This window comes from Medicago truncatula, chromosome 3 (genome assembly GCF_003473485.1).
Source record: "Medicago truncatula cultivar Jemalong A17 chromosome 3, MtrunA17r5.0-ANR, whole genome shotgun sequence".
Classification (NCBI taxonomy): Eukaryota; Viridiplantae; Streptophyta; class Magnoliopsida; order Fabales; family Fabaceae; genus Medicago; species Medicago truncatula.
In genome coordinates this window covers 39,356,336-39,371,883 of record NC_053044.1, presented here as the reverse complement: position 1 = coordinate 39,371,883, position 15,548 = coordinate 39,356,336, and the positions used below count along the sequence as shown (strand labels likewise).

The following is a 15,548-nucleotide window of genomic DNA, read 5'->3' as shown; positions in this document are numbered from 1 at the left end:
AATATTATATTTCAATTTGTTTTTTTTTTCTTTCATTTAATTTTTTTTTGAACCGGTCCATATAATTTTTTTTAAAGGAGGATCAATTTAATTTTATCATCTATTTTTGAAGGAATTTTATTATCTTTTTATCACTTATATATTTAATTTTAATATCATTTAATTATCACAATCTCACAAATATTTTTATTCATGGTGTCATTGAATGACACCAAACATTTTTATTTCCTTTCTTCAACCTCATAAATATATACACACACATGACCGTTTAGAGTAATATTTTATGTCTGTTTTTTTTTTGTTACGCTAATGCGTATAATTTTTTTTGTGTTGCATAATGCGTACAATTATTATTTTTATAAAATTTTAATTTTAATTAAAAGTACAAGTATAGATACCTAAAAAAATTATACTTATATATATTTTACACATTTATATTGTAACAAATTATGCATATCTTTTTCTTATTAAAAAAACTAAACATATATTTTTCAATGGCACCAACAACATAACAAATATAATATCATATAATATATTTTGCAAGAGAAGCCACGTTACTAGCTAGTCCCGCTGTTTATTTTGAGATACCCAATTGTATTGAAACTATCATTATCAATGAAATGCTATAAGCATATTCCCTTCAAAAAAAAAAAATGACACAAAAAAAATATGATATTCTCATAACAAAATTTGTTATACAGTATAATTGGAAAAAAAAAATTATTCTCTAGCTTAGCTCAATTGATATAGACAATATATAAATATATGCAAGGTCGCGGGTTCGAACCTCGGACACCACCAAAAAAATAATCAATTCAAAGTTTTGTACAATATTTTGTCAACCAACTTTTAATTTAAAAATAATTTTAGAACTAAAAAAAATAAAGAAATCAAACAGCTTTAGTTTTTTCCTTAAACGGCGTGTATGGAAAAAATAAAATGAATTACTGTGATTAAATTGAAAAAGGCAATTTCTCAATGAAAAAACAGCACACACGCGCCCTCTGAAATGACGCTCTCCTTCTTCCTATTCTCATAATCTCACAGCTGCATCTCTTCCTCCCACCGCCGTCGCCGCACCTCTCCCTCCATCTACCGGCAGCGCACTCCTCCCCTTCTGCTCTACATCACATCACCAAAATCCTCAGTCAAAATGGGGTAAATTGAGTAAAAATCAATCAAGTATTAAACGGTATCGTTTAAACATTAAAGGGGAATACTTACCTACAGTTTCATACATGCCGTTCAGCTGGTTCTTCAAATGATTTTTCATTAAACGGAATCATTTAAACAATTTATGGATGCATTACTTGATACAATTTTCGGCAGTTTTATTTTTATATTAGTAAGGCACCATGTGAACAGTGTGTAAAGCAAAACATGTTAGTATTTTCTTTCGTAAAATTAAACTGATTTATTACTCAATCAATCAAACAAGAATAACACAAAATATTGTATTTACTTTACATCACCTCACCTTCCCCTTCTGATTTGTTACGATTTATTACGAAATCAGTTTAATTTTATTTTTACTCAGGAAGTTGTAGCCTTGTTTGATTTATTTTTACTCAGGAATATTATTGTTATGAAATCAGTTTAATTAGTTTTAGAAGTTGTTAGAAATTCATATGTTTGCTTAATTTGGTTCAGGTGCTGATGATTTTTGGGGGAGGAAGATGGAAAACTAACCGACAAAGGAAGGAGAGTTTGCACCAATTCATCCTTGAATTTTAAAAAATCGGTCAAATTCGTCCCTGAATTTTGCGAAATATCTATTTAGTCCCTGAATTTTACAGACGTTCATCAAAATGGTCCCTCCGTCCAAAAGCTCCGGTAGTGGTGATGACGTGTCCCTTGCATGATGGGTTGTCTTGTACACGTGTCAACAAGGCAGCCACGTGTACAAGGACTAAATTGATGGAAATTGTAAAAATTCGAGACTTAACTTTTCAGTATAATTTTTCCTGTGTTTCCAATTATACCCCTCTAAAATATGGATCGATTTGAGACTTACTGGCATAATTTGAGGACTAATTTGATGGATTTTGTTATAATTTAAGGGCTAATATGATTGATTTTATTTGCAGAGAATGAGTACAAAGAGATATGGCATGAGAGGACCAGTGATTTCAAATGACATGCATAAACAAACACCACTCAGGGGTCCTGCACCACAAAATCCAACTGCTCCTGGAGTTATTAGAGTTCCAAATCCAAAATCCGCTTCTACTCAACGCCAATACATGGAGTTTATCCCAACTCCAGGATTTCCAAAGCATTGATACTTGTTTAAATTATGATTTTGGACTAGTTTAATTAATGTTTTTTGGACTTGTTTAGTTTATGATTTTTTGGATATGTAATCACTTAAGAACATCAAATGATTTGATGACTTGATGGCTATGTAATGTTATTTTATTTTTTTGCTATGTAGTGACTTATGAACATCAAATATATGACTTATGATGGTATTCATCAAATGTGTGTCTTTTTATAATCAAAGTGTCTGTCTTTTACTTTTTACTTTGTTCAGCAAATGTATGCACCAAGGATCACAGTGATATCTGTTGTGAAAATTCAATGACCTATTTGATGGTATTTTCACTAATTTGAGGATCGAAATGATGGATATGCATATAATTCAAGGACCAATGTGATTGAATTTTTTTGACAGAAAGGTTTGATTCATTCATTGACAACCTCTTTTCACAATACAATAACATTTTAAACAACTCAGTCAAACAAAATACTCCTATCAATATCTTAATCAACCTAAACTCACTTCCTACACAATCAACTTTATCCATCAACCTTGCCCTCCAAACCTGTTCTCTGCCCCTATCGTTTGCCTTCTCCATCAACCTTGCATTTCTTCCATGACCAACACCATTGTTTTTAAAATAGCCTAATTCTTCAGCTTCATCAACCCACACAAAAAATTTACAATTTTCACAATCATCCTATACAATAAAAAGACAAAATCAGTATAATTTAAACAAAACATTCATACATCAAATAACCATTGTTAAACAAACCTTATGCAGAGGGCAAGCATAGAAAGGCCTTCCTGGGTTATTGACAGTGTTTGCTGTTCTTACAACACAAATTCTAGGACACCAACATTGAAGCTCTCTCACATCATCATTGTACATGGAGCTTGAAGATGAATACCGATTGTTGTAGTTGTTTTTGCCTATTCGCGCACCACCCATCAATTCTGAACATCGAATCTACAAGGCAGACCATTTGATTTATGAATTTCGAATTTAATCAAAAAAAATTAAGGTTCGAAGTTTTTTGAATTGGGGAAGAAATTTGACATCAATTCATGGAAGAAATTTTGGGGATTTTGAACTCTATGTAAGGAATTATAACATTAGGGTTCCAAATTTATATATTTGGGGAAGAAATAGCCCTTAATGAAGAAGAGGAGAAAGAGCGTTACTCACAAAGAAGAGAAATAGTTGTTGCCAATTTTCTGAAAATCCATCAATTTGGTCCTTGGAAATTTTGTGTAAATCAATCAGTTTGGTCCCTGCTTGCGTGGCATCTGATGTGGTAAGCTTTGTCAGAGGTTAACGTTACACGTCACCTCCGTTAACAGACCAACTTAATGGAGGGACTAATTTGATTGACATTTTGTAAATTCAGGGACTAATTTGATATTTTGCAAAATTCAGGGATGAAATTGGCTGATTTTTCAAAATTCAAGGACAAATTTGAGGTATTAGTCGTTTTTTTTCATTAAAGAATTGCATTTTCAAACAATTTAATCACAACCATTGATTTTATTTTTTCCCCACATGTCACACATCCATAACTTGAAATGGGGTAAATTGAGAGAACCTAAATGGAGCAAAGATAGACTTTTATTGTCGGGGCAGGGGGTGTTGGTATAAAAAAAGGTTACCCTGGTTAATGGAATCTGGTCGAGTAAAAAAAAAAAAAACATGTTGATTGATGAACTATAAATAGGTCCACCACTATCCTATGAATATGTTATGCGTTACTTGAAATCAAACATACTTATCTATCTATCTATCTATCTCGTTCCTTCTTCCTCAATCGTGCGTGTTTGGATTGGATCGACAACACAGGGCTGCGGCGCCAAACACCACTCACTTTTCCTCATCGGCCACTCTTTCAGTAAGTTCTTTCTCTCTTAAACTTTCGAATTTACATTATATAATGAGATTCACGCTTTCATTCCTGCATTTTCTCGTTCAGTTACTCTTTTTTTATTGTATTTCTTCTAATTATTTATTTATAGTGGTCGAAATTCGCTTAGACCATGTTTCGATAAACAACTTATTTTCCAAACATATGAATAAGCTATTTCTATAACACGTGATAAGATCAAATAAACTAAAATTTGTTTTTTTGTATAATTTATAAGCTCTTTCATAAGTTCTCTGAAACAGTGTCATAAGTGCTTATGTTAGTTGATGAACTCAAATAAGTCAATTCAAACAGACATTCAGTTTGAGCAATGCAAGCAAATCAACAAACTTTTTGTGGTTGCCGTAACGGTTATATTACTATCCTTAATATTGTGGAGAATTCCAGACAAATGTGTCCACAGTTGTATTAAAGACCACTAAAACCTTCATGTGTTTGGTTCTGTGCAAAAATCCAAGTTTTATATTGCTTGTGTTACAGAGATGAAATGTTATGATGGACAGTGGACAGATAGATTTACGGAAAATTGGCATTGTTTCTTTAGTAGACAAGATTGCAGAGTCTTGTCTAAAGTGTGGTTTGAACATGTGTGTTGAAAATCTTTAGAACTACCTCTAAGGACGGGTAACCAGGTAGAGAGTAATTCAATAGTGAGAGATAAAGAGGGACCAAGAAAATTATTATTGATTAAACCTCTTAGGGGTAAGCGGTCTATTTTTGAACTTAATTCATGAGAGGAAATTACGAGTCATTTAATTCATGTAAAAATCCTCACATAGTGGAAAAAAAAACAATCATTCTTATTGTTTAATACCATGATAGGTAGGGTTGCCTAGTGTTTTTGTTCCATGGGTTGCAGGATAGTGTCTTCTCATTTGATTTGCATCTGTACTAAACTTTTACTCTTCTATTTCCTACATGTCAGTTTTTCATGTATATTTTAAAGTTGGAGGCATATTTCGTTCAGAGATTGTGAGGATTCATTTATGTGACTAAATTTCTGAATATTTTGCTTTTACGCAGGTGATTGATACAAGGATAAGTTACCTGACAGGTTAGTGTTAAGTCATGATTTCACATATGGATCGTTTCTGTCATACCATGATTTTTTTAGTTCATGGTGACGATAAATAAGTCCTTGTAAATAGAGCTCAAATCCTGTATTATTGAGCATATGTAAATTTATCTTTTCATTTCTGCATCATTATAAATTCACAATTTATTTTTTATTTTTTTTATATTTTAGTGATGACTAATATTAATCAACAATAGCTATAACTGAGGGAAAGTGGTAACAAATCTCTTGCTTTTGGTTATGGTTCTGGATCTAAAGTGGATATCGTAGTACATGACCATGTAGAATGTGTTTTAGTTGCATGCCTTTGAGATTGCTATTACATACCTTTCGTATAGGCATTCAATATTATTTTGGCAACTGCTGGATAAAGAAACAATGAGTGGCAACAACACTAAGCTAGGCTGAATTTTTTATTTTATTTTTTTTAATGAGAAGGCTTTGTAACAATTAATATTTATTACCATTTCCATTTTGATTTGTTCAAAAAAAAAATATTTATTACCATTTCCTTTTGGTTGGGGTATACATGTTGCTCTTTTCTTTTTCAAATGCTTTTCTGTACATATTCCTTTATGTAAGATGTCACTGTTAATTATCATTTTATTTTCATTGATACCGAATTTCAAATTTGTTTAATCTTAATATATCTAATCATACTGATCATTATTATTATAAATAGTGATCATTGAAGCATACAGCTGTAGCAACATGTGGTCAGGCATTATTTAAGCAAGAAAAACTATTAAAATGCTGTCTACTAGTGCTGCTGCTCAGCTTCCCAGTTGCTCGTACCACATTCCCAGCCATCATCATGCCCAACGAAAGAGAAAACTCACCACTCTATCACTTGCCAATGCAGATAGCCAAGTCCCTCTGAGAAACTTCTATGGTCCAAGTCTTCCTCAGACACAGAGTTGCAACAAAGGGCTAGAAAGCAATTACAGGTCTAGATACAATTCCAATTCAAATCAGAACGACAAACACCTGTTCCTTATTAAATACTTCTCACTTGCTGACTCAGAAGACACCAGTAATCAAAATCCAGAAACCAGAAACCACAGTCAACGTCAACCAGACAGACAAAGGGAATTCAAGGAACACAAAAAAGACAGTGCACTTTTCACTAAGATGTGGTGGGCAGATTTGAAAGCGGCATTTGGCCAAAGAATCAACTTTGAGGGCATTCTATGTTCAACTATGGTCATCTTAAAAGACCCAAAATTGTCACTGCCACATATTTCAGTTCCTGATATAAGATACATTGACTGGGCTGCTCTACATAGAAAGGGATTTAAGGGTGTTGTCTTTGACAAAGATAATACTATTACAGTACCCTACTCTTTAACGCCGTGGCCTCCGCTTGAATCTTCATTGGAAAGTTGTAAATCAGAGTTTGGTCAAGATATTGCTGTATTTAGTAACTCAGCTGGTAATTCTAACATGAAGCATTTCAAACTTGTTCTGAAATTTGGCCATAGTTGTTGTTATCGTACTCATAGAATGTTTTGTGCTCTTTACTGTTATTGTAATCAGGACTTCGTGAGTATGACCATGATGGTTCAAAAGCTAGGAATCTTGAGGGTACAATTGGAATTAAAGTCATCAGACACAGTGAGTGGTGCTTTTTCTGTATGGAATTTAATTCTGCAATGTTTTGTTTTATTTTGAAAATAAATGTTAGTATTGTGAAAATTCTGAGTGAGAATTGACTCAACGACTATTGTTGATACTTTGTATGTATACTGCAGGAGTGAAGAAGCCAGGTGGCACAGCTGAAGAAATTGAAAAGCATTTTGGTTGTGAAGCATCAGAGTTAATCATGGTAGATAAGAGTTTTGTAATGTTTATTTTCTATTAGATACTTATTATGTAGTTTGATTTGATTCAGGTTTATGTTAAACCATAAATATTCGGATGCAGGTGGGTGATCGCCCCTTCACTGACATTGTTTATGGCAATCGGAATGGGTTTCTAACTATTTGGACAGAGCCATTGAGCCTTGCAGAGGAGCCATTTATTGTTAAGCAGGTTTTTGTTTTATACTCATTTTCTTTTTTGAGTGCTAGAAGTGTTCAATTTGATTATGTTTAATAGTAGAAAAAAGAAATCTCATTCACAGAAGAGAATGTTTAGAGTGAAGTTTGGTAAAAGTGTAGTTAAAGGTTGACAATGCTTAGCTCAACCTTGTACATTTTAATTTATGAATATTGATGCATGTTATGTTTCATCACTAAATCCATTTGTAAACATTTCTTTCTGCCGAGTATAATGTTTCAATGATTTTGATGATAGGTTAGGAAGCTAGAAACTACATTTGTAAAGTACTGGTCTAGAAGAGGGTTGAAGCCACTTGACCAGAAGCTATTGCCAGATCCTAGACATTGTGTCAAAGAGCCGCCACATCCTTGATTGTGTCTCCATAACATATTAATTTTTTGGGTCATTAGAATACTGTCCCGTAGTAATGCATACAAGTCAATTTTTGTCGCATTATTTACTATTTTTTTTTACCAAACTGGTAGTGTATTATCACCCACCAACCTGTCTTTTTGGTCAGTTAAGTTATCTCCTGCTACATAATATCTGTAAGGGCAAATTACACTAACACCCCCTCTAGTTTTTAACTCAACACTAACCTCCCTTAATTGTTATACAAATAGGCAAACACCTCCCTTTATACTTAAACACCGTTAGTCTCTATTAATTAACTCCTCCAACCTCCTTCACATTCTTTTTGTCATGAGTATTTTTTCCAATTTGTTGAGAGATCTTCCACCCACCATGTTGTAAGTGTATTTGTGGATTGTTGTTTCTATTTAGCGTTTTTATCATGGCAATTTATTTGCTGACTAATGATTAGCGTCTTCTTTTTTGTTTCACAATGGCAATTCATTGTCCTCACTTCTCAGCTCAAAATTTTGCAAACCATCAACAGCAAAAGACAAAAATATGAATTCATTCAACCAAACTCCACACCTAGGAACTACATTGACCATCAAAAGTTGTTTTTTTGAAAAGGTGCAGATAAAGAATCGGACACAGTTTATGAGTTCTAGCAAATTGGGTTGTAGTTGAACTGGTAAGTTTATTGTAACTCTAATCAATTATGTGTGAGAGAATTCATGGGGGAATTGTGTGAAAAGCCAAGAGGTTGAGTGTGGTTGCAGAAGGAGGGGTTGAACCAAATAAGGAGTTTATTTGGAGGGTTAAGGTTTTGAGGTTGGAAAGGGGGAAGAAATTGACGAGGGAATTGGTCAAAAAGCTTTGAGAGAACTCGTAACAGAGAATATGATTGTGAACATGACTGAAATCTAATTAGTTAACTAACACTTAACAGAGACTAACGGTGCTAAGTGAAAAGGGAGGTGGTTGTCTATTTGAATAAAAAATAAGGGAGGTTAGTGTTGAGTTAAAAAATAGAGGGGGTGTTAGTGTTATTTATGAATAACTTAGGGGAGGTTAGGGGTGGTGAGTGTAATTTACCCTATCTGTAATCAATACTAGGTGATGATGGATTAGTTTATATATTTTTATTTTTGGCAAGTATAAAACAATTTTTTCTATAACTTAAAATAGATTAAAATAAGTTGCGATCATATCAACACTAATGTATCGGATCCCATCAGAATTCCACAGTTAATTGTGTTTGGACTAGAGTGGTACTAGAATAGATGATTTCCTAAAAGTCCGTGTGTTGTGCACTTCTCCCACCCCTTTTTTGGAATGCCCCAATTTGATGTATCTTGTAAAATAAAATAAAGATTAAAATAAATTATTTATAAATGGGATTTTTTTATAGATTTTGAAAAGGTGATTCCATTATCATGGTTATGGATGATGGATCGGTTTATATCTTTTATTTTTGAAAAAGAATAAAATATTTTTTCGTTAAGTTAGAAGTAAATTAATTAATCAATATAACAACGATATGCATAGACCGGTTCGATTTGAATATAACAAACAGATGTATCTCATGAGAATAAAAAAAAAAAATCTGATTATTAAAAATAAGTTTCGGACAGTATTTAGAAGTATTTACATTCTCCAGTAAAATAAATGTATTCACGTTCAAATATTTAGAAGTCATTTTATCTTTCGAAAATAGTCTATACCATAGTTCTCTAAATCCATGGCATGCAAATTCCTATGACATATATATTCAAGCATGAAGCAACTAGCCTCCAATTTTAATTGTTTTACTCAATTTTACTGTTGACTTAGTATTTGGGATAAGTAATTCTCTTGAATAAAAAAAAAAAAATTATGTGGTTTTCACTTTTCACTATTCAACAGTAGTATGGAAAAATGAGATATGAAGATATAGTTATCCAATATCTCTTCAAGCATTAAATGGCTGCCACATACTCAAAGTGACAAGTCCATGTCCCATGAAACCAAAAGCAAACAACTAGTTCTCATTTTTCAGTCACTGAGCTAAGCAAAAATGGAAGGCATTGTAAAATCTCTCTACCTTCCAAAAATTCCAAAGTCTCAAACATGTTCTGGTTCTCTTCTGAATTCACCACTTTTATTACACTCCAATGCCACTTCAGTAACTTTCAATTCAGCAACACATCATTTGCACAAGTGCTTTCTTTTTCAGCAACCAGGTGGTGTTATACATCCCAAAGCACAGGAAAAGGTGAACCTAGGAGCTATACATGCATCAAAAGCTACAACTCCAACAACAACTACTACACAAAGATGGATTCTTGAACCAGTTGGTTAGTTACACTTTCTTCTTCAATCATATCTAGAAACTAAAAGCTACAAGCAACAATTGAAAACTTGTTAAAATTAATATCTACAATTGCAGACTTTACCATTTTCCTTATCTTGATTGAGTAGATAAATGAGCTCAATCCTTCATGATATTACTACAAATAAGACTCCCTCAATTAACCACTTTTTAAGTATTTGTTTCAATATGCACAAGATTAACAAGGAGTTTTATCACTTTGGAAACAAAACCAATCATTTTGATAGGAGATGGTGATTCAAGGCATATAGGCTTCAAGGTTGAGAGGCCAGGTGCATATGAAATTACTTCTGTAAGTAATATCAGCATCAATGATTTGTGTGGCTGAGTATGCTTCAGACTAACTTTCTTGTTTTTGAATTATCTAGAATGAAGTCACTGTAGGACGTGTTCCAGAGAAAGCTGATTTAGTGATCCCGGTTGCAACAGGTATACAAGTTCAAGTTGATAAACTGTTATGTATTTTGATTCTTATTTTTCTTACAGTTACAAACATTTTTTCCACTGAAAGAAGCTCCTTAATCTTAATCTACTATGCTTTGTTTATGTTCCAGAGAATCACAATGTAATTGAATAAATTGTTTTGTATTTACAGTGTCAGGTGTGCATGCACGCATTCGGATAAAACAAGACAATCTTCTTGTTATAGATTTGGATAGCACCAATGGAACATTCATTGGTGACAAAAGGCTGAAACCTGGAGTAGTTACCACTGTATCTTCTGGGAGTTATATTACTTTTGGTACTACTCTAACTCTCTTTTTATTTATTAGTTGATTACCTTTTCTGTTGAATAACTATGTTAGTTTTTTCTCATTATATATACATAATTATATAACTCTATCTGTAGAAGGATCTTAAAAGACTCCATATTCCAAAGTGAATTTCAAAATGATAAACTAATCATCACTACAAGTACTATTCCATATTTAACCTCTGCTATTATGAATGCCAGGGGACACTAATTTGGCTATGTTCCGTGTGTCGAAAATAGAAGAGAAGGCTGCAGATACAGTTGGAGAACCAGAAGGTGAATTAGAGAATGATGGCAAATCTGATAGTACTGAAACAAGTTCAACTTCTAGTTGAAAAACATACTACTTTGTTTTGTATAGTGAAACTATTCAGCTTTGTTTTGCAATGCCATTTTGATACAAAGCATATTCTACTGTTGATAGCTGATATTCTGCTCACATAAATGAAAGTTAGTTCTTCATTTTCTTTTCTATTTCTTGAATTTTTTTATATCGTTGTATGCTAGGCAAAAAAACAAAATTGGCGTCCTACACAGCCGTCATGTTTGAGTATTCTTACTCCTTATATACCTAGAAAGCTATTTTAAATAATAAAAAAAGTCCCATCTTATTATTATTAAGTGTGAAATAGAGCAATATCCTCCACTGTTACATACAGCACAGCCAACAAAACTTTCTGACCTGAACGTGTAAGTGTAAAATTTCTACTGGATTATAGAATTGACGTTTATTCTGTCAAAAAAATGTCTGAATTTGGACTAAAAATGTATGTCAGAATATAGCTTTATCCATGAACTAAAACTGAAACTGCATTTGGGGACTGTATCCAAGGTCTTCAAGGTGAGCAGCCATAGCCTTGTTCATGGGAGGTGGTCCACACCTTAATATCTGTAAAAGAAATATTTGGTTTATTTCACATTTGTCAGCTTATATGTATGACAAAGAGAAAGAAGTCAGAAACAGATTCCCAGCAGTTAGCAGTCAAAACAGCAAGTGATCTCAGCTATTGAACAAGATCAAACAGTTGAGATCGCAAGTTCTCAATTAACCGAAGTCAAAATATGAACCGTTCAATCTCAACTCAATGACTTGGATGAACTGACTGCCATGACTGTGGAAAATTATAACTGCTGGGAATCCAGGTTTGAGGGTGGGGGAATGGTGTTCAAAAAGGACCTTAATATCCGCTGCTGGTGCAGGGAATTGTGTTTCAATCATTTCCTTGGAAACGAATCCGACTCCGCCATCCCATATTTCTGGTGGCTGCAAAGTATATTGCATTCAAAACCAACATGAGAAAACATTTAAACCATGAATTCCATCTAAGTAGATCTATCTTAGTAACAAAAAATGAAGGATTAATTTTGATTCTTAAATAGCTATTTCGAAACAAATAGGAAAAACGAATGGTAGTATCAGACTGATTGAATAGCTGTAGAGAAAAGAAGTTGAAAATAGTTTGATTACCTGATTTAGAACATAATAAACTTTAAATCGATTTGGGAATTTAATTGCCAAGTCATCGAGCTCTTCCTGCAAAAGAAAACAAGCAGGAGGTTATACAAACATAAATTCTTAACCATAATACAGGCTTGAGATTTATAGACTATAGTCCATTCGTATTTTTCATTTGACTGATTTCTGCAACTAAGTTTCCAAAGATATTTGTCTGTTCAATAAAATAAAATGGCCAGAGATGAATTATTTTGATTTTTCCATACAACTTACAATAACATACAACGCAAACTACAAAGGTTTAGAAGATTTTTACCTTTAGAAGAATGTCATCATATGTGACATTGGCATATATCAAATTTACGTTGGTTTTGTCCTGTGGATTTTCTAGTATAGCTCTTGCAACCTGAACAAAATATAATATATGTGGTTATTAAGGTTACAAAGTTTCAAAGTGCAAAAAATGAAAGATCAAAAGAGGGAACAGAATCTCAATAATCTTTTGCATATTCAATACCTGAAACATTGGGGTGATGCCGGTGCCACCAGCAACCATTCCAAAAGCTTTTACTTGGTTGGGTTGGTACTTGAAACGTCCCTGGAGACATTAAAGTATATTACAAGCTAGTTTGCATTACATATTTTAAGAATACTAAACCCTAGTATATGGATACATTCATAAACCTTAACCTATAACTAGAGCTTTTCGGACTAACAACTTTAATTACTAATTTGGCCAACTCATTAAAGTTCAGCAAAAAGTCACTTGATAATCAGGAACTGATCAAAGCATGATAGAAGCTACTCAAGTAACATCTAGCCAATGAATTATTCAAACAGATATAGAGAAAGAATTTTAAGAACCTTTGGTCCTTTCACAGCTAAGTAATCGCCTTCACGCATCTCACTGAAGTGATGAGACATTCTTCCTTGTGGATACATCTAATTATTAGCAAAACAATACAGTTAGTAAAAATCAATATGTACACTTAAAAAGGAACGTTGATTAACAAAAATAAAATACTAAGCATTGGTTAGTAGTACGTAACCTTAACGACCAATTCAAAGTATCCAACATCAGTATCCAATGTTGTTGGTGTATATGGTTTGATTACTTCTTCACCAAGACTGTCTTTTCCTCTACAAAAAAACAGATATATTCAAATGAAAGCATTATAGTTGCCTGTAACATATTCATTGAGTGTGAACCAGTAAATACAAAAAGCTGATCATGCTAAAAAGGAATTAGGCAGTGGCATTATGAAATGAATTGTAAAAGAGAAAAGAAACAAAACGCAAACCTGCAGCTGATATGTTGTCCAATAGGAAGCCCCAACACTGAGCTACGATTAGGAAGACAAAATCTGAATGTCGCAACATTATGACTGAGTTGAGTGCGTTTGACAAGCTTAAATTCCTTGAAATTCTCAGGATCCAAGCACCCTAGCAATAAATGTAGAAACTTTAATTATTGTTAAGAAATAACTTCTCCCTAAAGCTTGAATTATTGTATGAAAGGTTATCAATGGTATTTATACCTACCAAGCCCCATTACACAAGATTCTTTTTTGCTTGAAATGTGGGCAATATATAGGTCAACTTGCTTTGTGCCAAAATTCATTCATTCCTTATTTAGGAGAACAGGGAGGCGTTAATAAAAATCAAACCCTACTAAGGTCATCCATAGTTTGAGAAAACCTTTATTTTTTTCGTTTCCTGTTTTACACTTTTGCTTGCAAAAGATACTTTGTTTCTTGTCTTACAAGATTTGTATAGCAAATGTGATTTGTTGACACTGTAAAACTTTTCACTATATCAAAACTAAATTAAACAATATATAAATAGAAAACATTTTCAAAATATACCTAAATTACTAATAGGACTTCAGAATTTAGAAACTCTGTCAAGAACCAACTATAATTCAATTATAAATTAGAGATTAAGTCATATGCACTTTCGGTGCAAAACTTTTATACTCGAATTAGTTTTTAAAATATCCCCACATATATTTACATGGTCTGGCTTGATTGGATGTACGTGTAAAAAAGTTTTACACTGTCGGTGTATAGATATTAAATCCTTTAAATTAAACCTAGAGTAGTTGCATTTGACGGAGAACATTACAACACACATGTACGCCAAATACATAAAACTACACAAATAAAATTGCCATATTATGAGCAAATGAAATTGAAAGATTCTTCAAGAATTTGCGGAAACAAACAAGAACTACCTAGCAATCTCACATGTCAGATACAAAGTTGGCACGAAACATCCACTTAAGACACAAACACAAACAATTTTCTTAAACAAATAAGAACAAAGACAAAACCCAATTGAAAATACGTATAAAAAAAGAAAGAAGAAGACAAAAAATGGAACCTTTGGGTTTCTTGGTGAGATAGTAATAGTAAGCGGTACCACCAAGAATGGCAACAAGAGCTACTGCCATGGTTATCACCTCTACCTTCTGATTCTGCAGAAAATCCATTTTTCGAGATCTGAGAATTTCAAACAAAGAATGAGTCTTTGTATTCAATTTGTTTGCAGATAGAGAGAATTTGGTGTATTTTGCGTCAAACTGAGTGGCAATGTCTTTGGATCATTCTTTCCTCCATTTGCAAGGGGAGCATATTGTACACGTCACGCCCTTTCACAAATCACATCTACCCCGACTTAATACATGCTTTGGTCCCTTAATTTGTTTTCGGATTTTATTTTGATCTCCTAAGTATAAAGTGTCTCAATTTGATCCTTAATATCTTTTGCCGTTACCTCTTTTGGTCATACCCGTTACATTTTAACTGTTTGATTTATTTTTAAAATAGAAACCGTTGGATCATGTAGGTTTATTATGGCCTACGGTGAATGATTAACACCAAATTTTTTTGAAACCAAAAATATATAAAAAAATTCATATTTTTTATAAAATATGAAGAAAAAAATATTCCATAATTTTTTTCAAAATTTTTATAAAATCATTTTCAAAATTAAAAAAATTGAAATTTTTTATTTTGTTACGAAATTTATAAAAAAGGTCAGATTTTTTTTTTTTCGAAAAAAAAAAAGTTTTTTTAATTTTTTCCTACAAATTCTTAAATCTTGGAAAAGGTTTTATAAAAATTCTAGAAATACAATGGAGGGATGTGATTTGGAGTAACTCAAAAGAGTTACTCTTGGAGTCAAAATATCCCTCCTCATAAGTAAATATATTAAATGATTGATATGAAACATTTTAATGTCAGATTTTCGACTAACACAAATACAATAATGAGTATTTTAAAATTTTGATATATTAAAAGACTATTATGATTTTTTATTG

At 32.6% G+C, this 15,548-nt stretch overlaps 3 protein-coding genes across 3 annotated transcripts; 2 read left to right on the top strand and 1 right to left on the bottom strand.

The window, feature by feature from the left end:
- Positions 1 to 4,017: 4,017 nt before the first annotated feature.
- On the top strand, positions 4,018 to 7,862 carry LOC11435953 (phosphatidylglycerophosphate phosphatase 1, chloroplastic/mitochondrial). The gene is made up of 7 exons (XM_003601283.4): positions 4,018 to 4,146; positions 5,203 to 5,233; positions 5,937 to 6,686; positions 6,791 to 6,868; positions 7,006 to 7,079; positions 7,178 to 7,285; positions 7,550 to 7,862. Exons 3-7 carry the CDS (start codon positions 6,005 to 6,007, stop codon positions 7,664 to 7,666), a joined length of 1,059 nt encoding a protein of 352 aa, XP_003601331.1. The 5' UTR covers positions 4,018 to 4,146; positions 5,203 to 5,233; positions 5,937 to 6,004; the 3' UTR covers positions 7,667 to 7,862.
- Positions 7,863 to 9,574: 1,712 nt separating this feature from the next.
- On the top strand, positions 9,575 to 11,244 carry LOC11435952 (uncharacterized). Its single transcript, XM_003601282.4, has 5 exons — positions 9,575 to 9,981; positions 10,244 to 10,308; positions 10,385 to 10,445; positions 10,612 to 10,758; positions 10,972 to 11,244. The coding sequence occupies exons 1-5, from the start codon at positions 9,702 to 9,704 to the stop codon at positions 11,103 to 11,105; spliced, it is 687 nt and encodes a 228-aa protein (XP_003601330.1). The 5' UTR covers positions 9,575 to 9,701; the 3' UTR covers positions 11,106 to 11,244.
- A 115-nt stretch (positions 11,245 to 11,359) lies between these two features.
- Positions 11,360 to 14,841, bottom strand: LOC11427550 (NADH--cytochrome b5 reductase 1). Its single transcript, XM_003601281.4, has 9 exons — positions 14,609 to 14,841; positions 13,528 to 13,669; positions 13,276 to 13,366; positions 13,091 to 13,168; positions 12,744 to 12,824; positions 12,543 to 12,632; positions 12,239 to 12,304; positions 11,948 to 12,034; positions 11,360 to 11,659 (listed from the first exon to the last, which is right to left on the bottom strand). Exons 1-9 carry the CDS (start codon positions 14,715 to 14,717, stop codon positions 11,567 to 11,569), a joined length of 837 nt encoding a protein of 278 aa, XP_003601329.1. The 5' UTR covers positions 14,718 to 14,841; the 3' UTR covers positions 11,360 to 11,566.
- Positions 14,842 to 15,548: the final 707 nt, after the last annotated feature.

What these genes read in the sequence shown, in the direction of transcription:
- LOC11435952 (XM_003601282.4), top strand. Translation starts at nt 9,702, where the DNA reads ATGGAAGGCATTGTAAAATCTCTCTACCTTCCAAAAATTCCAAAGTCT. An exon ending in GTGCATATGAAATTACTTCT is followed by an intron (nt 10,309 to 10,384) that starts GTAAGTAATATC and finishes TGAATTATCTAG; the next exon opens with AATGAAGTCACTGTAGGACG. An exon ending in TGGGAGTTATATTACTTTTG is followed by an intron (nt 10,759 to 10,971) that starts GTACTACTCTAA and finishes TATGAATGCCAG; the next exon opens with GGGACACTAATTTGGCTATG.
- LOC11435953 (XM_003601283.4), top strand. Translation starts at nt 6,005, where the DNA reads ATGCTGTCTACTAGTGCTGCTGCTCAGCTTCCCAGTTGCTCGTACCAC. An exon ending in AATTAAAGTCATCAGACACA is followed by an intron (nt 6,869 to 7,005) that starts GTGAGTGGTGCT and finishes TGTATACTGCAG; the next exon opens with GAGTGAAGAAGCCAGGTGGC. An exon ending in AGCCATTTATTGTTAAGCAG is followed by an intron (nt 7,286 to 7,549) that starts GTTTTTGTTTTA and finishes TTTTGATGATAG; the next exon opens with GTTAGGAAGCTAGAAACTAC.
- LOC11427550 (XM_003601281.4), bottom strand. Translation starts at nt 14,717, where the DNA reads ATGGATTTTCTGCAGAATCAGAAGGTAGAGGTGATAACCATGGCAGTA. An exon ending in TCTCACCAAGAAACCCAAAG is followed by an intron (nt 13,670 to 14,608) that starts GTTCCATTTTTT and finishes ATTTATTGCTAG; the next exon opens with GGTGCTTGGATCCTGAGAAT. An exon ending in TAGCTGTGAAAGGACCAAAG is followed by an intron (nt 12,825 to 13,090) that starts GTTCTTAAAATT and finishes TAATGTCTCCAG; the next exon opens with GGACGTTTCAAGTACCAACC.